Source organism: Rutilus rutilus, assembly GCF_951802725.1.
Source record: "Rutilus rutilus genome assembly, chromosome: 25".
Taxonomy (NCBI): Eukaryota; Metazoa; Chordata; class Actinopteri; order Cypriniformes; family Leuciscidae; genus Rutilus; species Rutilus rutilus.
The window spans coordinates 8470714-8490878 of NC_140229.1; the positions used below are offsets into that span (position 1 = coordinate 8470714).

Here is a 20165-nt window from a genome sequence, read left to right on the forward strand (position 1 = left end):
CAATAGTTATACTTTGTTCCCTGTATTTATTAGCACAGTCTACAGCAGCGGCGGAGTGATATTAAGTTACCTAGGCAACCGAGAGAGCCGGTCCACATGACAATCACGCAAGTGTATTTACCTGCCGCTGACACTCATCACTACAGAAGCAGAGTATATTTCACAAAGAAATCAACAAGACTATGGACTAAGGACTATGGCCACGTTTGAAAGCCAATGTTTCGGACTTTGGAGACGAGGAATGTGTGTTATTCAACGAACCGTACATGTATGAGCTGGAATACACAGACGTGTTCTGTGTTTACTTCTCGGCGCAGTACTACTAACCGGAGCAAAGTAAAATTCCGCCGCTGCTGAGAAACTAGTTCCTGTAAATGTAATGCGATCATTGAGATGCAAGAGTAGTTTGATTTCTAACATTATTCTCTCAACAGACATTTACATCGATAGTCTGGCGTTATAATTTATTTGCTTTTGGTGTACTGTGGAGTGGGTAAAACTGTTTTTAATGGCAGGCTAGCAGATACCGTTGACTCGCGCTAGCCTAGCACCGGCGAACTATGCAACTGGAAGGACTGGATGAAAACATTTTGAAAACTGTCTCCACTGATAAATAACACCCAGGCTAACTTGGAAATGAGGTCCGATGTCCAAAATCCTGAACCACCCCTTTAAGGTCAGCTGAAAGTGTTTCTGGACACTTTGTTGTGTACCTGTCCCTTTGAAGAGACCGCTTAATCGTTCATGCCAACTAGACTGATGATACATCTGCGCTGTCTGTCTTTCTGTCCGTCTCTTTCCCAGCAGCTGTATTAGCCGTGCCGTTGGTGTGAGTGCAGGGTTCAACACTTCCAGCATAAATCAACATGGCCACTTCAGTCTCTCGTCACAAAACAGGAGAACACACAGTCCAGTCTCTGAGACGACGAATCCCACTAAATTATTGTTTCTGATAAATGCAGGTTGCACATGACTCATCTCACTAAGCTGACATGACTGCAGTGCTAGACATAAATTATATCAATTAAAAATCACCTGACTTCAAATTGCCACTTTTCTCAGGCGAGTCTTGTGATATTTGCATAAACAGACAAGACTGTGGTTCAGTGTTTCCTGTGGGAAGAGAGAAGTTCTACTCTTCGTAAACCCTAAAGTGAGCTCTCCATTGTCCAAGACAATATTCAAAGGACCCCAATTTAGATTAATATATTTCTGGTACCACTGCTGTAATGACAAAGTTGCTTATTTTAAAACTTTAAAATAAAATAAAATAAAATAAAATAAAATAGTATAATTTAAATAATAATAAATAAATTCCGTAATTACAGAAGTTTCAAGAACTAGTAGTTTGTAATTACAGGATTTTTCTTTTAACTAGCAGCAGTCTCTCAACAATTTCTGATAACAACTGATACTGTTACCCAACATAACTAGAAAAAATTATATTTCTATTATTATAAATAATAACCAAGGAAATATTCCTTTTAGACTTTTTAATGTTTATTATTAATATCAATGACTTTTCCAGTTTTTAAGGTAACAAATTTGCATTGTTTTGTAGCATTTCCCTGGAACTGTGCTGAGGCCCCTAGGTTGAAAACCACTAGTCTGCATAGACAGCGACTTTCTAAAGCAGCATCGTAATCAAACTCACACAAACAGCACTGACCGCTCAAATCCACAACTGACCAACCAGAATTGAGTATTCCAGTTTCCAGAGAGCCATGCAATACATGCATTTATTAATATGCATGACAAAATTGTGTAATTTCCTCCCATTTTCATGGTGCGCGCACGTGTGTGTGTGTGTGTGTGTGTGTGTGTGTGTGTGTGTGTGTGTGTGTGTGTGTGTGTGTGTGTGTGTGTGGGGTGGCCAATTAGAGTAGCTCAAACAGCTGTGAATAAACTGACACACAGTTTCACTCTGAAGACCTTTCAATTACACTGGCTAGTGCTCTCACACACACATGCATGGTCATCTGGGAGCTCAAACCATGAACCATACTGAGGTTACAGAGTCTCCAATCTTATTCCTCTCTTAACACACACACACACACACATCGTGCAAGTGTGGATTGAGGATAATGGATGCTGGTGTCATGAGAGAAGCTGCCAGCGTGTATGAGCGCACATGTGTGTGTGGAGGGTCAACACTAAGGTCAGCCTGGTTAATGAAGCAGTCTGTTAGTGCTAACGATGATTACCTCTCTCCCCGCCTAAACATTCATTCTCTGTAATCACCACACACACACACACAAAATTCCAACCTCATCCAAAAAATTATTTAGATAGAAGTTTGAAAAATTACAGACTTGCATAAATAATCCCTGTGGAAGAGGTCAGTGACTTTCTGAAAGGTTAAAACCCATGGTCTATTTCAACAGAGTGGTTAAAGATTTGAGCTGGTAACCAAATTGGTTATTTCAACAGAGCAAGGTAGTTTTCCATAATCCATCTCCTTCACATATCTGATGTTTCCGACACAGGAATAAATCTACTGAATCACAGTTGTACGACATCTGTCAACACCTAAAGACGTAGTTGTTCTCTCTTGCTACTGTATGTTAGCTGCTCGCCTGTACTCCCGGTTAGTGAATGTAGATCAGTCTTTCATCATTCAGTGGCTCTGGGTACTGCTGGCAGCGATCAGCAAACTTGTCACTGAAGTGTGTATGATTGACTCCAGGCACATTTACTGAAGATCAGAAAACACTGTCGAGAGAACAGAGCGAAACACAATGCACTCCAAAGACAGACTATTAAAACAACAGCTAATTAATACGAAGCACAGACACAGCTGAAGATCGCATCATCATTATCTGCACACGCATGCCAGAGACCGAGACGAGAAGCTATCATAAGCCGCTTTCCGACCAAGTAGTTACAGGAAATTTCCACTTCTAAACAGTTCTATGAACTACTCTCCCCCAAACTCGGTTTTGCTGTTTGCGTTCGCACTGGCCAAGCGGCCATAGGAACTGGTAGGAGGGGTAAGGGAGTGACGCAAGCACGGTGACTTTTATTTTGACGGCACGACGGACCTTTATTTTGGCGGCGCTGAGAACGCCAGAGCAAACAATGCTCGCATTCTCTGTGTTCATTAGTTAGCGATCTGTCTAACAGTACTGTTTAACATGTTATTAGATAGAATTGATATAGAAAGTACACAGTATATGAAAAAAAAAAAGTTATTAGCCTATGCCGTGTGGTTGATGTCCAGTGTTGCTAGCGGAGCAGAAATACATAATCATGTTTGACTTGGTCCCCTCAAAGTTGCGTTGGATTTTCTCTTCAGCATAAAGGTTTAGAGGCCCATCTATCACTGTTTTCCATGTTTGTATCTAGTTTCTGGAGTAAATATATAGGCTATAATCTGTGTGTTTACATATAGCAGGTGCTGGTGTTTTGCGTGCGCTCGGTCATCAGCGTACACTAACGTCACGGGTAGTTCCTATAGTGCTGGTTTAGACCCTACTCTGAAGTAGGAGCTAAATTAGTTCCTCCAAATGGAGTTCCTAGAACTAAAGTCGTTCCTAGTCGGCACGTTCGCACCGCAGGAACATACGGGTACTTTAGCCAATAGCTCTAGGAACTGTGAAAAGGTTCCTCCGGTCGGAAAGCGGCTATAGATGTCTCCAAAATAAAGTATGTGAGATTTAGCTAACTTCTGGGCAAGTTTTTTTTTCCTTCAAAATTTCATACCTATATTATGGCTGTGTTAAAATCACACACAGTTAAAGTGTGGAGGCTGTTCTTTAAAGGTCGCACAAGCACTTAGGCAGCAAAAAGTCAGAAACTATCTTCTTTAGACAATCTAGAAGCTTCCCACCCAGTTAACACACACACACACACCTGCCAGTGTGATTAACTGTATGACTGACGAATTGAAGCAGAGAACAGAACGCTGAAAATTACTGAAATTATCCAATTGTGTTTAACATTAACCCAGAGAGAGAGAGAGAGAGAGAGAGAGAGAGAGAGAGAGAGAGAGAGAGAGAGAGAGAGAGAGAGAGAGAGAGAGAGAGAGAGAGAGAGAGAGAGAGAAGGGAAATAATAATAATAATATCAAAAATAATTGAGAAATGTAACAGGAGCCTGTAGTTCATCTTTTATCAAATGAACTAAAGACCCAGATTGTGTGAACAGCTGTTACAGCACAAATACCTTATGAAGAAGTGCTAATTAAAGACGTGCAGAAACTTGCCTTATTCTCTGTCTAAATGAAGACCGCAATAAGAAAACTTTTCAGACAGGGTGATTCTCAAAATCACCAATTTAAAAAAAAAAATATTAAAAAAAAAATCTGATTCACACACTAATCAGAATCATCTCTTTGTGTGTAAAGAAACTTGGTGGGGGTCAGGTACATATATACCAGCTTTCTGCTCTGCTCCAAATCAAAAATCAGTTACACAGAATGCTACTGCTACTCACAGATTCAGAAAAGCTTGTCGCAGGGGTCTGGGTAAGTGGAAGAGGTCAAATTTGTTTGTTAAAGCTAGATTCAGAGTCAAATCCCTCGCTTTTTGTCGGCCTCATTTCATTTGTCTGATGAATTAAATGAGAATCATAAAATCATTATGATGATGATTACCACAGAAGTCACTAGAGGGATACTGAGGAAGTTATGACTCTGAAGTTTCTGATTTTGCCTGGGTGATTCAGTTATATTTGAAGAACAAGGAAATGGACATGAGGGGTCAGTAATCAGTGAAATGCTGCAAATATGAGAGCTGAAAGAGTCAGAACATGTTTACAACAGAACAAATATGTAGAGAAAGAATGGATTGTTACTTAAAGCATGTGCAAAATCGCATCTTACAAATAGAAAATAAAACCAGATAAATAACACATTTTAGTGGGGGTTCATGTCATGAATTCTTTCCTCATATGGCCTTTTGCTGGGCTGCATTCGAGGATCAGGGGTCACCGCAGACAGAGAAATGAAACCTCACTCGCAAAACTCGCTATAATTAAAACCTTTCCAAAGTCACAGGGCCACAGACATATTGAAGCTACAGTATGTGAAATGTCTCTCTGGGCAGAGAACCTCATGAGAGTGTGTTGCATCTGCTGATTCTCCGTGAATTATTAGATCACAAATCATAGATCATAAAAATTTAAGTGAAAGATGTACACAACCGTTTGTTTAAACGTTTTGGCTCTGTAAGATATTTTAAAGAAATTAATACTTTTATTCAAAAAGGAAGCATTCAATTGGGATCAAAAGGGACAATAGATAAAGTTTTAATGTCATAAGATTTCTATTTCAAATAAATGCTGCTCTTTTAAACTTTCGATTCATCAAAGAATCCTGAAAAAAAGCATCAGTTTCCACAAAAATATTAAGCAACACAAACGTTTTAAACATTGATAAATGTTTCTTGAGCAGCAAATCAGCATATTAGAATGATTTCTGAGGAATCATGTGACACTGAAGACTGGAGTGATGATGCTGAAAATTCAGCCTTGCAATCAAGAATAAATTACATTTTAAAATATATTAAAACAGAAAACAATTCTTTTAAAATGGTAATATTTCAAAATATTACTGTTTTTGCTGTATTTTTGCCTTGGTGGGCATTAGAGACTTCTTTCCAAAAAAATGTTTTATTACCAACCAAACTTTTGAACTGTAGTTTATAATTCACACAAAGATGAAAATCCTATCATCACACCACCCTCATGTTGTTCCAAACATTTTCTTTCATCTCTGATCCACAAAAGGAAATTATCAGTGAATTACGACATCAATTTTGATCTGGTCTTCACACAAAACTATTGCACCGTATGGCTTCAGAAGAATATAACGCACAGATCTTATGGGCTACTTATATGGTGATTTTCAGTTCAGCCCCTGGTCACTATGATGTCAAAATTGTTCTTTTTGTGTTCCACATAAAAAAAGAAAATCATTTTCTTTCTTCTGGAACAACACAAGGGTGAGTAAACAATGGCAGGATTTTCATTTACGGGTGAACTAATCCTTTAATTTCTCAGTTAATCATAGACATTCAAATAGCAGGAGACAAATGAAGCATGAATGAATGTGAACATATGAGGTTACTTAAGGCCAGATACCATTTCTGAGCTGTGTGTGTGTGTATATATATATGTGTGTATGTGAGGTCATTCTCAGCCTGAATTGTCCGATATTATAAAGAAGAGCTTTGTTTACTCAGGATATTTACAAAAAAAAAAAAAAAAGCTTACACATGCAAACACCAAAGCACACACAAGTGTGCTTGTTCAAGTGTGGGAAATAAGAGGCTTTAGACAAAAATCCTCCTAATCTGGAGCAAGATGTTAATTCATCCACTCTGGCTTAATGCTCTCTCTCCTGACACACACATACATACACACAGGACAGAGGAAGAGGAAAAACAAGGACATAACTCTTTGTCTTTTAAGAGGACAGCCTGTGGGCGGAAGTCGTCTCGGGAGAGGTTGTGAGTTTATATACCAAAGTACGTGAGCGATCAAACCGTAAAGGTAGAGAGAAAAAAAATCTGCGCACTCAGCACATACTCCGTCTGAGAGACTCGCACTGAACCCAATTAGATTTCAGTACTGTCAGAGTGGTTCAGATTGCCAGAGATCATGTACTAAAGACATAAAAACGCTCAACTCTGCAAGTTGAAGTCAAGTCATAACTTTAAGGCACACGTGAAGCAGGTTAAAAGAATATTTTGGGTTAAATGCACATTAAAGTCTAATCGACAACATCTGTGAGATTCTGTCCATTGGCAAAGAGAATAAATGTAAAAAAAAAAAAATAATAATAACATTTACAATAAATGTACAACAATGTAAAATCATCCTCGATAGTATTAAAAACACAACACCAATTTAACCAGTTTAATGATGCCTAAAGGGAAAGAGAATGAAATTTAAAGTTGTCATCCTCATATTTTTAAGAATACTATTGCTAGGTACAAAACAACAATTTCCCTTTTATGCAAGCCAAAGGGGTCCAGTGTTCAAGAAATAGTGCATCCTTAATTTTTAACAATATATTTCAGTATTAAATGAATATATTCATATTTTAGTATTTATTCGTTTTAATTTACATTCTGGCATTGCCTTCTCAGTGACTGCCGTCAAATTTAATTAAGTTGCCTACTTTTTGGAACAGCCTTCTTGTCTGAAGCACAATTATGAAGCCTCAAAATGCTTTAGAACAGAGTGTTTAAAAACACGTCTAAAAGGACAAAAGGCGGATCGCTTCTTTTCTTTTCAGAAGCACTGTCAAGAGCACATGACAATATGACATTTGAATTTCATTGCTCTTTCGGTTGAAGAGCTGCTGTCAATCGTAGGTTGGTCATAAAATTTCCCTGAGATTCAGCTTGTCAGTGATGACTCCTCCAAAAACACATGGGCCAGACTGATGCCGCTGGGTATCACGGATGCCTGAGGAGCACTGGCCTGTTTCAGGATCAGTATCAGAGCCATTACGAGATCCCCACACAGACACACTCCATTTACAGAGGGATGAAGCCTAAATATCACACTAATGCTGCAGCATTGGGTGTATTCCTGTAGTCCCTGTGGGCACACAGGCAACCAAGTGATCAGCTCCTCTAAATGTCAGAGAAGGGGACATCATCTCATGCCTGTCTGCAAGCAAACACCATAACATGAAGAGCCAGGAGAATTCAGACTGTGTCCCACAGTGACAACAACTAGAAAACTCATCCAATCAGAGTCTATTAGAACATTATTCAACCCCCAACTCGCCTCAAACTGACCTCACGTGGTAATCAGCAATACCTCCATTGATGTTTCAACAAGATAACAGACTCTCTAAAGAACTTTTCCTATGCTTAAAATTAATACAACAAAAAATACCAGGCATTTTCCCTTTTTTCACCCATTTACGTCGACTAAACACCAGATTGAAGGTCATAAACATCTAAAGCTAGTGTGTGCCATCACAACAATCAAAGGTTTGGGGTCACTAAGATTTTGTCATGTTTTGGAAAGAAGTCTCTAATGCTTGCCAAGGGGCCGTTCACACGCTAGTTTTCCATTGTTTTTCAATGTAAACAACACACTAAACGGATGACTTTAACCGTTGCGATCGAGTCTTTTTCTGTGTCTCATCCACCATCACTAAAAAAAAAAAAAAAAAAAAAAAAGTGTCCATTCAGAAATCATTCTAATTTGCTGATTTATTATTATCAATGCTGAAAACAGCATTTATTTGAAATCTTTTTTAACATAATACATCTCTTCACTTGAATCACTGAATGCATCCTTGCTGACCCCAAACTTTTGAATGTGTACAATATCTAACCTTGTATATTATCTCAAAAGACAACAGCACACACCTTAACATCAAAGCCACAAGAATATCAGGCAAAACTATGAGCAAGACCATGCTCATTTCTAAAACATAATTTATTTTCAAGGGAAGATGCTTCTATTTGACCAGCGTACGTGCACTAGCTGTAGGCAAATATATGACTAACATACACCCTGAAAGCAGATGTGGTTTTATATAGGCCACGAAATGTAAAGTTATGAAAATGTGCACCTGAAACTAAAGCTATCAGAATTATATCTCACAGACTCTAGATTTTCAGTGACAAATATGACAAATACAAGAAAGAATGAGGACATCCTTGCACACTCCTGTGAAATCCTCCTGCGTCTATATCATGTATTTCAGTGTTTTTAAATGGAGTCTGCGAGTTGTTTTGCAGTAGCTGGGGCAGTGAACATCTGCTAATGGTCATTAAATCCATTTGGCTGCAGTTATTACGCATTCATGTCACTAAATGAAGCGATACACTTAGACGCCACACAAACGGAAACAGTCATCTGCCTTTTTTTTTTTTTTAATTACCGACCTGCTATTTAGAAAATCTCAATGCACACTAAACATCTGCCATGATATCAGAAACACATTTCCTGTCTCTGACCCCACCATCATTGTATCCTCTGAAAACAATTCTCTGTTTCCTCTGAGCGGAAGAGCACAAGCACCCTGAGGTGGCAAGCAGTCTCTCTCTCTCTCGTGTCTGTGGAGGGAGTCGTTCTGAGCGATGGCCAGCTGTGTCTCTGTGTGATGTTCAGAGTTGCACTTGAGTGAACTCTCTAGTACACACTCGTGTATGTTCTCCTCCCTGTATGAGCACACACCTGCGTGAAGAACATCAGTGTTTGTGCTCAATAACGGATTCTCCTTTTCTTTCCCCCCATCACAGTGGACTAAACTAAACCAAAAAGTGCAGACTAATAAACCAGAAGAGACACTAGATTTAATTAGATGTGAATGAAAAAGAGGCTGTGAGGTGAAAACCTTGGTGAAAACACAACATCTTTCCGCAGTTTTTTCCCTGACAGAGGTAAGAAAACTGTAAGAAATCACCACCTGTTTCCTCATTTCAGTTCTTAACCAACTGCCACAACTACCCAAAAAACACGCTTACACAAAACTAGAAGCATACACAAATTCACCCTGATCGCAGAAGCACATAAACCACATCCATTCAGAGACAACTGAACTTTAACACACACAGTGATGGCATTTAAGCACACTAAGAAATTCCAAACATGTCCAGTCCAGACATGTGAATGGCCTGACTCCTTGCTCTTTCTCTCTCTCTCTCTCTCTCTCTCTCTCTCTCTAAGTCTAAAAGGACCGGGTTCCCATCTGCGGGAGTCTTCAGTGCTGCACAGACACGCAGAGATAATGGCAGGGTGCAGCGGATGGTCAGTTTATTTAATAAACATAAAAATCCACCTGAGAAAGAGAGGCTGAATCCAGTCTGTGAGAAAGAGAGAGCTGGGAGTAGAGAGAGAGAGAGAGAGAGAGAGAGGGCTCTGATTTCAGACGACACATTCAATCACACTGATTCCTGCTCAGTCTCGATGATTGCAGCTGTCGTGGTGAATATTTACTCTCCGATTCATTTTTATTTACATAAGCAGACAGGTAATTGTAACAGCCTGCAGTGTTTCATTCAGAGTTGAAATTTCCCAAACTATGGCAATAGCAAAAAAACAATCTAACTCCTGTATCCCTAACCAAAACAATCTAGCTATACCCACGGTTCAAATTCCACCCACTCCCAGCCCAAACACAACACCCAACTTTAACCCTCATGCCCAGCCATAATCTGCATCTTACTTGAAGCAGTACATGCCAGTTAAAAACTTTGACCAACTTGAGACAACTCCACATCGACAGTGTTTTTTTAACAGTAATGTTATATTGTACCATGTAATGTTATATTGTGTCATGTTTATCAAAATAACCCAACTTCATTGGTTTTTAAAAAGTATAGGCTTTTAATCTTGTGCATACAGGTGCTGTATTGAGCACTACATCAAGTACTGAATGAAAAGTGTTAGTGTTATAAATGAAAACTTCTGAAATGTCTGTGCATTCGACAAATATTGCATCTAATCTACTTCATCTGTGATAAAGTGCACAAATACTGCACGAACATCACAACGGGAAGTGTCTGACTTGACGTCCGTTTTCAACTCCTCCACGACCTGCAAGCCATAAATCTCACTAATCGTTTAAATCCAGCCTAGGTCAAACATAACTTAAAACTCCACCCCCACACCTTAAAGTCCCACCCCCAGCATTAGCCACACACTTAAACCCCACCAACACACATTCAAGCTCCACCCCCATTCATTAACCATGCTTAAACCACACCCCCAGTCATTCCAGCCCCACCCCACCCCACAAACTCAAACCCCGCCCCCAGCCACAGTCAGACTTTCAGGTTCTAATCAGTGTCAGCTACTTGGCAGTAAATGTTTCGATAAAAATACTTCATTCTACAGTCTTAAGTTTCAACATCACTGAAAACACCAGCAACAGTTTCCTGAATCAACCACACCGCCTTCATACACCTGTGTCCTCGTTTCCAGCCCTGCGCTGTAACGAACACATCCGGAGCAGACACGAGCGAGTCTGTCTCTAGGCATGGAAATCTGAAGAGGTTCATACTGGAATTTAGTTAGGGAGTGAGGCTCTGGTCTTACCTTTCCAAATTGTTCAAAATACTGTTTCACGTCTTCAACGACTGTGCTCGCGGATAATCCACCCACAAATATTTTCTTTGTTCTTGTGACCATCTGGTGAGAAAGAGAGAAAAAAGAAAAACATGAGCAAACCAAAACACTTCAGAGCCAGCAGACACCTAGATCACACACACTTCTATTCAGATCATTGCGTTTGTATGTTTAAATTTGCATGTTTTTTTTGTTTGTTTTTTACTCTACTTGTAATGTTCAACAAAAGAGAAAAAGATGAATCATTCAAGTTTTAGTAACAAACATTAAGATGTATGAAACACCAAGTGATAGAAATAGAGCAGATATTTTTACCAAACAGACAGTGAGAATGAGATTTATCTGTTTCTGTATTAAACTACATACATACATACATATACATACATGGCATGTGCCGGTATTCGGTAATGCGATAAATCGCGGTAATGAATATGCACGATATTGTTATCGCGGGCACTTCAAAATACCGCGAAAAATAATAATCCGAATTTAGATTTATAAAACGCGCATTATAGCTTATTTTCCATCAACCGCTTAAACAAACACTGCGTATATGCTGCGCGAAACACGTGCGCACTCTGATGTAAACAATCGCCACGTGTATAAGCATGCGGCCGGTGCGCACTTCTAGTCTAATGTAAACAGTCCTCACATGGAGAAGCAGCATGGTGGAAGGAGGAACGCCGCCGCATACAGTCTATGGCCGCCGCCGATCTATCCGGATCCATCCCGCTTCTAAAAGCAGAGCTGCCAACTCGACGCATTCAGCGCGAGACTCTTCACACGATCACGCCACACATCCGTTTTCTCACGCAGAGAAAAATCGCGGAGCAAAGAGGACACGAAGACCGACAAACAAGACAGAGCAGGTTACTTTTGATATGAAACAGAACAATTGTGTCACATAACGTTACATTTAAACCATTTAATGACCAGCAGCATGTTAGATGACTAAAACAAATAGATAAAGAGGAGTATTTTGCTGAATATGTGCACTGCACTTTTTTACATATTTATTATATTTTTACTTGTGTCATTACATAATTGTTATAATGAAAACCACATTATATTTGATTTAATTAGTTATTTTTAACCTTTAATAATACCAGCTGATAGGGCTCTATATGGTTACATAGCATTTTGTGAGATATTTTTTTTCATGAGAAAAAAATAACATGTGGGCTATCTACTGTAGCCTTCCTAATATTTATCCAAAATTAGTCAATATTGAATCAAGATTTAAATCAAATCCCAAGTATTGAATTGAAATCGTTAAATTTGTGTTAAGCAATAGAAACAGTAGCCTACCAGTCATTGTACCATGTAATCATTGTAACATGTTGTCACTAAACTTAATAAAATTCAGTTTAGTTTCCAAATGTTTTGACAATCACAATTACACCTTGTGATGCAAGTTTTATATATTTTTTACACCCCCCAATCCATTTGTTTCTCATGTGCAATTAAAATACCGTGATAATACCGTATACCGTGATAAAAGCTCACTCAATTAATCGCAGCATGAAAATGTGATCGCGCACGCGCACACACACACACACACACACACACACACACACACACACACACACACACACACACACACTGTCCTATTATATTGCTCAAGACGTGACAATAGAAGTTAATTTGCAAGTCTACATATAACCACAATTTACAAAAAAATAGTGAAGACAAAATACAAGAAACATTGTCAATGAATTTAATTCTTTTGTCACAAAAATGTCTTAAATGATCTAGATTTGAGGGCTTTTCTCAGTAATATATAAACAACTTTCATGTTGAGGTCAAAGGTCTGACATCAGGATACAAAATTTGTATTTGAAGATCATCTTCCTCAGTAAACAAACTCTTAATGAAAGCTTTAAATTAAGCACAGTAGTTGATTCCAGTCCCTCCAGATGCACCTTCTCAAGATTTGACTGCTAATAATGCCGTTACAAATCACATTTCACTGATGCCACACACGTGCTTGGCCCCATTAGCACAGCCTTCCATTCAGTTAAACTCCTGACATGTTTACTTCTGCTATGACACACGTCCAGATGCTTTCCAGCTCCAGTCACACATAAAAACAATAACAGAGAAAAAAAATCCTTCCTTTTCCCATAAAACTCAATTAAGGGATAGAGGGAAGGAGGGGTGCATTAAAACACTGATTAATTCCCAAGCCGAGAAAATACAAAAGATTTCTACAGCACTCAAGGAGAGGCGACAGGAGGATGAGCAAAAGTGCACCAGAAGAGAAAGAGAGAGAGAATGAAAGGCAGGAAGAATTAAAACGCATGCAACTTCAAGACATTTAATAGCCAAATAAAAAGCATCAAAATTGTTGGTGTTCATCATTTGTTTTTTAATATTCACAATAACTTAACAGCTTTTTATGAAAGCGTTGTATTGTCAGATCTGCACTGTGAATGTTCATTTAATCTAATCATATTATCGGGTCAAAAGTATGGAATAATTGAGAGTTTTTGAAAAGTCTCTTATGCTCATAAAGGCTGCATTTATTTGATCAAAAACACAGTAAAAACTATTATTGAGAAATATTACAATACAAAATAACTTTCTATTTTCATATATTTTAAAATATAATTTAAAAGTATTACTCTAGTTTTCAGTGTCACTTGATATTGATTTATATATTGATTTGGTGCAATCAGAATATTTGATGCTGATGCATACATGTGTAGATTTCTCATCCCTAAACCCAGCAATTGTTTAGTTTGTTTTGTTGTTTTGCAATTGGTGATTGTAGTAAAGAGAAATGACACACTACACCTTTAAATACTTTATAAATCTGTAGGGCTGTAATTTCCCAGACGATTATTTGGTCGATACGTTCTGGATCGACCAAAATTCTGATTGGTCGATTTTTTCCCGCGTTCAGTGTTGCCGCGCTCATTTCATCAGGTGGAAAGCACTAATTGCTAATGGGGGTGTTTTCAGAGCACCCCTGTTTCACAGGTAACAGTCTGTCTTCAGAACACCCCCCTTGATTTCACTTCTTTTGGATTAGCCCAACCCACTGGAGAAGAGAGACAGACTGAAGAAAGTAGGCTACTAGAAGGTTTGCTGAATATTATTTATTTAATTGTGAGAGCGTTCAATTCATAGTCAGGTCAGACCTCTTCTACCATGTCAACAAAGACATCGGCAGTGTGGCAGCATTTTTTTTTTAAGTTAATAATCTATTCGTGTCTCAGCCGCGAAGTTGAGCTCCTATGCAGCGGCGTGTGCAAGCTGCACGGAGCGGCTGAAATGATAGTGTCTGTCAGTTGTTATAATACATATGACAAAAACAATTGTCTAAATTATGTTGCATATTCCTCAAAAGTTCTTGTGATGATATCACTAGTTGACAACATAGTACTATTTTCGGAAATTATAGGCTATGATATTGCACAGGTGCACGTGATGCAACGCTGTCAGAGCCGACAGACTCGTGTGTCAGACTCATTTCCGTGCAAAATAATTAGGTCAAAAACGATTTAATATACTGCAAATAGCCTACTAGTTTTTTATGTTTATTTATAATTCATTTAGGCGGACAACAAGGCTACCAAGTACTGCGCACAGTGCTCAGCTAATTAATTTAACGGGGGGTTTTTTGTCGAAAATTTTAGGACTTCAGTCGACCAAGATTTTCTTTGGTTGATTACAGCCCTATAAATCTGTGTATTCTGTTACTGTATGTGTAATAACCTCACCCACCAGCCAACACACCAATCTAGAGTGAAGATAATGCTGAAGCAGAGATGTGATTGTCTATCTACCTGTCTATTTGCATGAGCACCAGGAGCTTGTGTGTGACACTCATTCAGGATGCAAATCAAGCCAGTGGCCGGAGATCAGTGCCTAAAACAAGATCACATCCACCCGGCAGGCTTTCTGAGGTGAGGTTATCAGGGTCGTTCAACCTGGATATTTACCAGCATCCCTGTTCTTATCAGCACAGATCTAGCTAATGGAAACAGCAGCTAGCCCTGTTCCTGCACTACCAGCAGTTGTTTCATCTGGTTCCTGTGACACCTCAGTCTCGGCGAGAGGCGTTTCCCTGCCCGCCGCCGCTGCTGCCCTGTCTGTAGATGCTTAAGTTTTTAGCCTACTCTTTATGCTCTGTGACAGGCCTGCCCACAGGGCTGATGGGATTTCTACAAGCACTGCAACAACGCAATTACTTTCTCTCCTGCTTTCTCTGTGGTGACAACCCGACACGACTGCCTAAATCCTCCTGGAGAAGAGAGACAGACAGCACGGTAAAAGACAGTGATACAGGAGTAGTGAGCACGCATGTTATACAACTTGCATTATTCCGAGGAAAAAGCATATAACACCGGTATCGGAGTCCGTCAACACAGGGCCCTCCTGCCTGAGAGAGGAGCGGGATTTCTCTCTAGACATATAGGAAGAGGTTAGTGATAATATGAGGATGTCGCTCATTATTTGCGCAGGAATCTGCTTCTGTCACTTAATAAAATGAGATCCGAGTTATGAAGACGTATTCCCAGCTCAGCTCGAACAGGCAGAAACACAGACGACGGGCTCCAGGGAGGAGCCGGAGAAATGGAAGAGAAGAGTAACTTTCCCACCAATCTGCTCGCACACCTGCTGGTGTTTTAGAGCAGTAACGCTGAAGGGGAATCCAACAGCATGAACAAGGACACACTCAAAAACACTGAATGACCTCTCTCTCGTTAGCAGAAGGACACAGCCTCCTCTCTCTCCTTCTCTCTGCAGCAGTGAGTGTGTTTGAGTGTGTGAGATCTGTCGCAGGGTCACTGGTGTTTCTCAAGGACATCTTTCCCTCTCTGAGCCTCGATAGAATTAAATGGACCGGAATGGTGTCTTTTTTGCAGGAAGATTTTAAGGGACATTAGGGTAAACAACATCAGCATAGTAAACGGCATATTAAAGGGGCCATATGGAAAACAAGATATCCAGCCTCTATTTGAAATAAAGAGCTTGATATCTAATATTGAGGTCATTTACATAAAGAATTCTTAAAGACACAGTGTCAGAAAATGAAGAAAATTATAATTTTCTTACAAGAACTAACATTACAACCAGCATTATAACTTCAGGGAAAAAATAAACCTCTATATTGGTAAAGAAGTCCTCTAAAAGGGATAATACACCCAAAAGTGAAAATTCTGTCATCATTTACTCACCCTCAAGTCATTCCAAACCTATATATTCCCTGACAACATTCAAAAGACAGCTGAAAACCCATCTCTTCCGTGAGCACTTAACCTCATATAAAAATAAACTTTCCTTTTCCTTTAAATCCTCGCTTATCGGGCTGATGCTACTCTGAATAATGGCTGAACTTCGTATTTTGAGCACTTCTTGCGTTGTTTTTGCCTCTTCACTATGACTCGCTTAACTTAGTCCTAATTTGTAAGTCGCTTTGGACAAAAGCGTCTGCTAAATGACTAATTATAAATGTAAAATGTAAATATATGACTTGCTTTCTTCTGTGGAATGAAGATATTTTGAGGAACGTTTCTCAAAATTAGTGTTTTTCTTTTTGATCATACAATGGAAGTCAATGGGCTCCAATGCTGTTTAGTCCCCGATATTCTTCAAAAATGTATTGTGTGTTCTGCAGAAGAAATGCATACAGCTTTGGGATGACATGAGGGGGAGTCAATTATTTTTGGGTGGACTATCCCTTAAAGTTACAAAGAAAGTGGCGCTAGTGTTTTTCTCGGTTACAGCTCTTGGATCAACTATGGGTGCCAACCTAAAACCTTGCAGCCTAACCTTTAAGGTAAAACTTAAAAAAAAAGTATTAAGTATTTATTTTGTTCTGTAAAATGACATTTCACAAAAAAAAAAAGATATTTAACAAGGGGGAAAAAATAGAGAACCAAATCATGAGCTCTAACATCTGAATTTTGCAGTAGAGCCAGAGCTGAAAATATGCTCTGAGGAGCCTCTCTATGACACACACACACACACACACACACACGGTTCCTCCATGACAAGAATGAGAGCCTCTCTCACACACACACACACACACGCACACATGCACACATACTCTCTTATCCTCCATGGCCCCTGATTTAGTGAATGACAGTATTTGTGGACAGCTGATTACAGTTGTCTGACTTTGGCTTCGTCTCTCGAACAAGGCCACTTGAACCAGAGGGGATCCGTTCAAGCCGAAACCTCTTTCCTGTGAGGAGCTTCTCTTCATCCCGCTCCCAATCAGAGCACTTTCTCCCTCAGCTTTTCTGCCTTCTGTTCGTTTTCAAAAAGGAGTGATTAGAATGTGGCCGAAGCCATCAGCGATCCACAGCGGCTCTCGCTTTCCCAACGGTGATTACAGGGTGAGACATCCTGACACCAGATCAGCACACACACACACTAGAAATTTTAAAGCATTTGTGGTAATTCAACATTCTTCCAGTCTAAAATTAAAGTGTCTGAGATGAATCTGCTATGCTTTCTTTATAAAAACAAGCCAGTGTGATGTGGACTTGAGTTATTGCCTCCGTTCTGGCTTTCATACGAGCTGTTTTTATGAATGAATAGAGGGAGGAAGTGTCCACACAAACAGCTAAGTAAGATTCACTCAGTTAACACCCTTCAGATGAACAGAGAGAGACCTGCTCATATTTATGAACATGGCACTGACATCTGCACACTAGGTGAGCTTCCTACACAAAATTAATATCCACAGGAAATGTGAAAATGCCACATAGAAACAGTGAGTGTTTCACTGGTGTCACAGAGTGATAACTTGTGTTATCAGTGGCAGCTTAACTAAAAATACTCTCAGATTTTGCAGGATCATTCCTGCAAAATAAACTCTCTCAAAAGAAAGAAAAACCACAAATGAGATCTCTTTTATACCTCTAATTGCTTATAGACAGAAATAGCATTAAATGGAGAATTTGTTTTAATTTAGACTTGTCTTCTCTAAAGCTGCTCATAGAAATCAAACATCTGCACTATACTAGCCACTTAATGTTAAAGCATTGTACACGTAGAAACTTCTGGAGAAACATCTGATGAAAAAGTGCAGTTCTTGGTTTTCCTTCATTTAGGTCTCCTGAGAATTCTCTGATTACGGTTACTTCAAATGTACCTTTCAGAGTTTTCCTGAACAAAAAAAAATGATCACTAATTGCTACTTAGTAATTGATGCCAAGCAATAACAGAGGTAGAGACACTGAGCTCAAATGTGTGATTGACTGAGTACACACCCCAAGACAAATGCTTTCACTCTTCCTTCAACACAAACTTACAAAAGCGCCTTAATGAACCAGACTATCACAGTGTATCCAGTGTGAGTTTGACTTTCCATGACAGTTCTGAGTGATCAGGATGCACACTGCCTGCAAGTCACGTCAGAATTATCATATTTACTAGACCACCACAATAAAGTACACTACTGTTTAAAAGTTTTGGGTCAGTAAAACTAGTTTTGAAAGAAATTAACACTTTTATTCAGCAAGGATCCATTTAATTGATCAAAATTGTCAATAAAGACATTTATTACAAAATACCTCTATTTCAAATAAACGCTGTTCGTCTGAACTTTCTATTCATCAAAGCATCTCGAAAGAATCAAGGTTTCCACCAAAAATATTAAGCTGCACAACAGCTTTCAACAAAGAAGTGTTTCTTGAGCACCAAGCAGCATATTAAAATGATTTCTGAATAATCATGTGGCACTGAAGACTGCAGTAATGACGCTGAAAATTTAGCTTTGCATTACATGAATAAATTACATTTTAAAATAAAATAGAAAACAGTTAAACAGTAATATTTCACAATATTACTGTTTTTACTGTATTTTTGATCAAATAAATACAGCCTTTGCTGAGTATAACACACTTAAACTTTAAATTTTAAACTTAAATTACATCAGTATTGGCCATTTAAAAACATAACAGTCACCCACTAGTCATTACATTACAAAAAAGGGCTTTTTTCAATGAGAAATGAGAAAAAAATCCACAAGGATTTCTCATTGCTATTGAGAAATTTGCACTTGGGATGTGTTATGAGTTTAACAAAAATGACCTCAAATGTAATACTGCAGTTTTCTCTCTCTCACTCTGCACCCACTGTCCCGCTGAGTCACCACAGCTGGAGAGAGAGAGAGAGAGAGAGAGAGAGAGAGAGAGAGAGAGAGAGAGAGAGAGAGAGAGAGAGAGAGAGAGAGAGAGAGAGAGAGAGAGAGAGAGAGAGAGAGAGAGAGAGAGAGAGAGAGAGAGAGAGGAGAGAGAGAGAGAGAGAGAGAGAGAGAGAGAGAGAGAACAAGGACAATTTTGCCAGAGCAAAGCTGGCACAGTCAGATCTCTCCCCTCCTGACGCTGGACTCACAGATGACTGGGCACCAAGCTGGCACTGCCATCCTGCAGCTCTGCCCTGCGCACTGTAGAGCACCTTCACGGCTGCTGGGTTCAGATCAGCTCTCTTCTGTACCGCAACCCTGTATGACTCCCGTAACCTCATCACCGCCAGCTTTTAAACAGGGGCCAGTGAGCAGACTCACCGACCCACCTAACCTGCCATATCACAAGAACTCAAGCGCTGAATCACGTGGAAATGATTCCAAACAAGCAGAGGAACAACCATCTGGGTTCTAAAAAGCCTACAAATTTGTGAATGTTTATTTTAAAGTGGTGCTGTAAGCATTACCACATGTGATTCACTTCAAAATCCTTAACACGTTAAAATAATTTAACTCAATTAACACAAATAAATTAGAAAAGTATGTGAAACTGCGTCATTAACAATTGACGTCACACAGTTAGATGATCAAGCACCTGTAAGCCTGGAAGGAGGAAATGTCCAGTCTAACCCTTTAACCCGATTCTGCTTCTCTGTTTGTGATCAGACCATTTTAAGCATGTTAAGCCGTTAAACCCTTGGAAAGTTTTCAGTGATCCAGTAATCGAATTCATTTAAACAGTCTAAAGCATCACTAATGTAAAGAACATATTAGAGAGAATAGAGACATTGCGTTTTTAGTGAATTATTCATTCCAGTGTGTGCTTTTGCTTTAAAACACGAGCTCTGTCATATTCTGTGATTGTTTCCGAAGAGCACAATTTTTGGTGACGTACAGGAGTCGTACAGTAAGCGTGTGA

At 39.2% G+C, this 20165-nt stretch overlaps 1 protein-coding gene across 4 annotated transcripts in view; it reads right to left on the bottom strand.

Annotated features, from left to right (window-relative positions):
• msi2a (musashi RNA-binding protein 2a) overlaps positions 1-20165 on the bottom strand; it is a 163295-nt gene that overhangs the window by 103403 nt on the left and 39727 nt on the right. For all 4 annotated transcript variants that reach the window (XM_084400909.1, XM_084400908.1, XM_084400907.1 and 1 more), the window contains exon 6: positions 11011-11103. In XM_084400909.1, coding sequence (XP_084257035.1) covers positions 11011-11103 — 93 coding nt within the window. The remainder of the gene's footprint in view (positions 1-11010; positions 11104-20165) is intronic.